At 34.9% G+C, this 6330-nt stretch overlaps 1 protein-coding gene across 1 annotated transcript; it reads right to left on the reverse strand.

The window, feature by feature from the left end:
• Positions 1-2593: 2593 nt before the first annotated feature.
• LOC21412217 (cytochrome P450 71D10) lies at positions 2594-4830 on the reverse strand. Its single transcript, XM_024174127.1, has 2 exons — positions 3939-4830; positions 2594-3352 (listed from the first exon to the last, which is right to left on the reverse strand). The coding sequence occupies exons 1-2, from the start codon at positions 4785-4787 to the stop codon at positions 2729-2731; spliced, it is 1473 nt and encodes a 490-aa protein (XP_024029895.1). The 5' UTR covers positions 4788-4830; the 3' UTR covers positions 2594-2728.
• Between the last annotated feature and the right edge of the window lie 1500 nt (positions 4831-6330).

Genomic DNA, 6330 nt, shown 5'->3' on the forward strand with positions numbered 1-6330 from the left:
ATTCATGAATCGGAGCTCCTACTGGTCCAAGTACCGAATCAACCCTCAAGAGAATTATTTATATACTTCTTTCTCAAGAAGGAATGGATTCCATCTCGTATAATAACATTCCCGGCTACCTACTTCATCATGTCTCCAAAGTACAAGGAATAGGATTCAGGATCTCCAAAAATAACTTTTAAAAGATTTCGGCACACCATAACTATAAGATGTGCCACCTAGAACAATCATCAAAATTTTTAATCTTAACCTAAATCAAATTACAAGCAGATTTCATAAAATAACACCCTAAGAAATTCACACACACTTATACCAAATTTCAACAATATCAAATTTCATAATCCAAAATTCAATATCTATAATCCAAACTTCAAATTATATACTAATTCTAAAATCTATAAATCAAATTTCAAAATCTAAAATCTATAATACAAAATTCAAACAACAAAAAAATCCAAACATTTTAAATTAAAAAAAATACAATAAATATACAAAAAACTTACAAAGTTCAAACCCACTAAAATAGGAGCTGAAAATGGCAGAATTAGGTGGGGCAAATGGCGGCGGCAGCGGAATTTGGCGGTGATGGCAGAGAGTTTGATTTTTATGCTTCTTTTGATGAAAAAACAATGAAAATGATTAAAACTTATGATAAATGTTGATTTGGTGAGGATTTATAAGGGAATAGGGGGAGGTTTTGGGGGCTTGGGGTCGGAAAATTAGGGAGAGGCCGAGAGAGAGTGATCGGAAAAAATGGAGGAGGAGGTTCTGGTCGCGAGTATATAGACAGAATTTTTTACGACGACATCCAAAAACCATTTGCGATGACAATTAGTTTTTGGGAACCGCCCAATTTCCCTGTCATTTATTTTCGCGAGGGAATACAAAATCAACATTTGTGACGACACATATTAGTGTCGTCGCAAGTAATTTTTGGGAACCACCAAATTGAACACCTTTTTACTTGGGAAACAATAAATAAATGAACAATTATTTACGACGACACGTATTTGCGACAACACGTCATTGCAAATAATGTTATTTTGGCGGCAAACATTGGCGCCTGATAACATTTACCACCAACTACATATTTACGACGACTACTGAATTATTAGCAACAACAACATTCTCCTGTTAAACGATAAGTAAGTGCGACGACATTTCGTCACAAATAATAAATTATTTACGATGACATATTGCGTCACAAATTGGGAAAATTGTAGTAGTGACATCTGGTTTGAAATTTGCTTCAAATCTGATTCAAACCTACCATATTTTTCTACATATAATCCGATTCTAGCGCCAAGATCCACCTTGATCATGTTTTTGAAATTTGCAACCAGATGCCAACATATTACCAACTAAGCAAAAACCCTAACACCTAGCACAATGTCATGGTTAACATATTTGGGAGTCTTTGGCTACCGTTCCTTTTAATGATAAAATTGATGCTTTTTCCATCTTCTAAGTCAATAGAAGACTTAAGACTAAAGAATTCAATATCCCACAAGTCACTTGCCTAGTTTTCATTGTCTCTACATCAAAGATATTTTGGAAAGTAGAGTTGTACACTTTTGAAATATACAATAAACGATAAGTCTTACATCGTTATTAGACCTTCAAATAAGTCTTACATCGTTGTTAGACCTTCAAACACGCCATGAAAGGCAAGTCTTATCCACTGCCTGAGAAAGTCAATGGGAACTAAATGTAGACCTATTGGAGGATTTTTTTTTCACAATAAAATAATCATAAAAGTTGTGTTGACTTTGACCTACCCCAGGACACATGCTCCTACTGAAAGAAGTAAATTCCAACATCTAGATCGGCCGTTGTTGCTATTCACTGTTCGGAATATCCCGAGCGGATGCTAGGGTAAAATCCCCAGCAGCCTGTAGGGCAATCTCCAACTATATCTATGGTCAATCCCGAGTGGCTGGTAAGAAAATCCCACACGGAAAACTCAAATCATGATTCAAGTCGTCGACAACTATTGTTGGAGAAAATTATCTCAGAATTGCTCCTCTATTAAGAGAGGGACTATCCATTTAATAAACAAGAGAAAATGAAACAAAATGCTCATATTTATATTGGAGGTAAGCTCAACCATTTATTATGATCATCTACTATAATTCACATGAAAATTTTTCTCATTTTAAGACGTCAAGATACACGATTTTTAAAGGCCATCAGTTGATACTCTTGTGCTTTATTTGTCAGTTTTGTGGGGTTCTTGGTGTTCAACAAGGTGTCCTCATCACATTATTGTTAAAAAAATTTATTTGATCCAGACAAGCTTTCGGTGTTGGGCGAAATTTTCACCAACAATATCCAATTTTCTTCTAACAGACAAGTTCAACGACAACCATTGCCTTCTAAAGCTGTGCTTCGTTCCACTAATTAGTAGAAACACTTTTTTATCTAATGATACAAGTAATATTGACTACATATACACATAAAAGATATTAGGAAGTCTTATTCCAACTTCTCCTTTTTCGCTACATATACACAGTTTTCTCACTTTATTCTTCAAAGACTTAATCTTTGTTGAATTTTTCCAACTCCTTATTTTCTGTAACCTACTTGTACATGGCAGTAGGACATGGTGTCCAGATCAAATCAAGCGTCGCCAAAAGAAAAAAAATGAAAAAAAAAAGGTCTCAGATAAAAACAACTTGTGGACAATACAAATATAAGGACAACCTTTTTTTTTTTTTTTCTTCTTTTCTCACCCACTAGAATCAGGACTAAAAGGAACTGGAATACAGTAGATATGTCCATTTCTTCTCACAGACAAACCAAAGCTCTCCGTCATATCGAGCTTTTCATGGCCGATTCCATGAGGGAGTTTCCAATCAAAATGGAACAACAACTGTGCAAGAGGAAGCTCAATATCGGCCATGCCAAATGATATGCCGGGACACATTCTTCTACCAGCACCAAATGGGATGAGTTCAAAGCTATTCCCTCGGAAATCAACAGAACTATCAATGAACCTCTCAGGGAAAAACCTCTCAGCTTCGCTCCAGTAATTTGGATCCCTTCCTATTGCCCACGCATTGTTAAGGACCCTAGATTTGGCAGGTATAAAATATCCATTAATCACACAGTTTTCTTTGGATTCTCTTGGAAGTAGCAGAGGTGCTGGAGGGTGCAATCTTAAGGTTTCTTTAATGACCATTTTTAAGAATTTCAACTCGTGGAGACTTGTTTCGTCCGCGTTTCCTTGATTGCCAAATACTTTTCTCACTTCAGCCTGTGCTTTTTCCATCGCTCTTGGGTTCTTTAGCATCTCCAACATTGCCCACTCCACCACAGTTGATGATGTCTCGCTCCCACCAACGAACACATTCTGAAAAATACATTTCTCTCACATCAACATGAAATTATATAGTTATTTTTAAGTAATGGCCAATTTGAAATTTGGACCGTAAAATTAAGGTTGTCTCACTTTGTTGCCTGCAATTTTGAATGGCACTAAACTACAAGCCTCCTTACCGTCATATCATAAGTTGTAATTTTGGTACTTTTTTCAATAAAACATAATTGTTTATCTGTTTTAATGGTGTGAGTCACGTTACTCGTTGATAAAAAGGCAATATAGGAGGAAGAAGAATTTTTATTTTTATTTTCTCAAAATTTTAAACTATATTTTAGTTAAATTTCATATATCGCCCTTTGTAAAGCAATCATGTGCACATGTTATTAAATTGTTAAAAATTTAACTTCTTGATGACGAAAGTATCAACGTTTTAACTTATTATAAGTTAAAAGGGGGAGTTCTGTGTCATTTTAAGTTGTGTTGAGAAAATGAGACAACCGGAGTCAAATTTGGAATAAACTTTTAAGTAAGAGAATATATATGTATCAGCAATATGGTAATATGTCTGCATGAGAACAAGAAAGAAAGAAATAAAGAGAGAAGTATATATACTAACCATAATTACTGCTTTGATGTTTCTAGTTTCCAATGGAAATGGAAGATCGCCACTATCCTGAAGATTCAAAAAGACGTCAAGTAGACAATCTGCTTGACCTTTTTCCGTCTTTGCCGTCGCCTTGTCTGCTTTCCGGTCATCGATTATGTTGTCGAGTATTTTGTCAAGTATCTGCACATTCTTCTCATATTTAGGCCCAAGGCCACTAATCCAGAGAAGCCACTTTTGAGAAGGGAATGCCTCAGCAATGCTGAAATTCGCAGCAATCCTTAGTTCTTCATCCACCTTCGATATAAACTCTTCTTGATCCTTACATTTCTTTCCGAAAGCGGCCCTTGCAGTGATGACGTGCGTCATGGAAAAAATTTTCTCGCTAAGATTTACGGGCAAACCTGAATTTGAGTGGAGACTTCTAATAAGATTGGACACTTCTTCTTCTCTGATTGACCGAAAGGACTGCACGCGCTTCGGACTCAGCAATTCATCAACGCAGATTTTCCTCAACGCTCTCCAATAATCTCCATAATGCGCAAAGGCAATGTCTACACCGTAATACTTGCTGGCGATAAGGAGTGGGGGTCTTTGAGAAAAATTAACATCATGGGTTTTCATTACCTCTTTCGCGATCTCGGGTGAAGAAACAACAATGTAGGAGACTTCACCGAGCTGCAAATGCATCAAGGGTCCGTATATTTTCGCGAGGTCTCTTAGGCGATGATGAGGCGGGTAGCCAATCATCTGGTGAAGATTTCCTATGAAAGGTAATTTCCATGGTCCAGGTGGTGAAGACAAAGTTGGTTTGGCCATTTTAGTCCTCTGCCCGACCGCCATTTTCAGCAGCATTAACATGAAAAAAAGAAAAGCGAAAAGGGTTGAGACGGACGGGATTAGATTTTCCATATACATGTTTTGTGGTGCAGGGTGGGGAAGAGAAACTTATGGTGTCACTTATGAAGCTAAATATGGTTAAGCATTTGTGTGTGTGTGTGTGTGTGTATATATAGGTCTCCACTTGGATATAGTCATTAAGGAAAGGATTCGTCGTAGTAATAATAGTACAAAGCGTTGGTGCCTAAAGTCTTAGTTTTCATATTTGGGAATCCTTGTCTGTCATGACTTTTAATTGTAAAAATTTGTTTTTTTTCGATTTTCAAAGTCGTGGAAGACTTAAGACCAAAGATGATAATTTTCCACCAAACATTTGCCAAAAAGGGTTTAGAAAATAAACGGCAACTTAAATGTATTGACAGATCTTTTGGAAAGGATTTTGGACTCACACAACTTTCCTTCCCTCTACGGCAAAGATTTGATAGTAGAGTTACACATTTCTTCTCAAAGTGAACAATTATGACAAGTAACTTTAACATTTACTTTATCCAAGATATCATCTAAAGCAGTAAAATACAAGAGATTAGGAAAAAAAAAAAAAAAAAAAAAAAAAAAAAAAAAAAAAAAAAATTGTGGTGAAAAAAAAAAAAAAAAAAAAAAAAACAGAAAAGATTGTGTGTGAACTGCCGAAACAGAGGAAGCAGAGGAAAGCAGAGGAACAAGCCAATAAATTTAACATATTACTTCTATCATAACTTTAACATAAGATTTTTGTTTTATCTGCTATAAGTTGTGCATAGATACAAAGTTTTTGTTTTGGAGTTTCTCTGGTAGTTCCTTCCTACCAGTAGTTTCAGTTTTTGATTGCTCGATTTAGTCAAAAGCATATTAGATTGAAAAAGTATGCAAAACAGACATATTCTGATAAAAATCTGATGGCTGAAAAGTAGTGAAATACATATAGAGACAATTTTATTTATGGTTATTGTGACGACCCTCCTATGAGGCCGCTATTGTAACTTAAACTTTAACTTGTACTTACTGGGGTTTTTTAAAATATGCGGAACATTTTTTTTTTTTTTTATATAAGAAGGAATACTTTCAAATTTGTAACAATAATTTCAAATAAGTGAATCACTAAATTTCCTAAAGCTTTTCTTAATTTTAGTTAAGATAAAACCTTTCAGGAATATCCTTCAAACGGAATAGCATTTGAACTCTTGTTTCAAATACTCTTTAAAAGCTTTTCTAAAACTAGTCATTTCAATCGGTCATCTCATTTGACTTTAAAATGGATTTCATGAGAAATCTTAAATTCAAGTACATCTTAAAGTCCTTCTAAAATTACTCATTTAAATCGTCATGTTTAAAATTTATTTATTTGTTGCATGTACTGTTGCAACGTTCTAAAACTTAAATACTCAAAACTAGAGTTGTTAGCTATAACCTTGGTTTTCTTAACATACATATGTACGTATACTTTTTAAACATACATACTTGAAACCTTTGAATTCATATAGACATATACATGATTTTTCTTAAACTTACTGCGGAAGATAACTGC

The sequence above is a fragment of the Morus notabilis genome, unplaced genomic scaffold (genome assembly GCF_000414095.1).
Source record: "Morus notabilis unplaced genomic scaffold, ASM41409v2 Scaffold623, whole genome shotgun sequence".
Classification (NCBI taxonomy): Eukaryota; Viridiplantae; Streptophyta; class Magnoliopsida; order Rosales; family Moraceae; genus Morus; species Morus notabilis.

Excerpts from the sequence above, each read along its gene's own strand:
- LOC21412217 (XM_024174127.1), bottom strand. The coding sequence starts at position 4,787 with ATGTTAATGCTGCTGAAAATGGCGGTCGGGCAGAGGACTAAAATGGCC. Across the intron at positions 3,353-3,938 it reads ACATCAAAGCAGTAATTATG|AATGTGTTCGTTGGTGGGAG; the intron begins GTTAGTATATAT and ends TGTATTTTTCAG.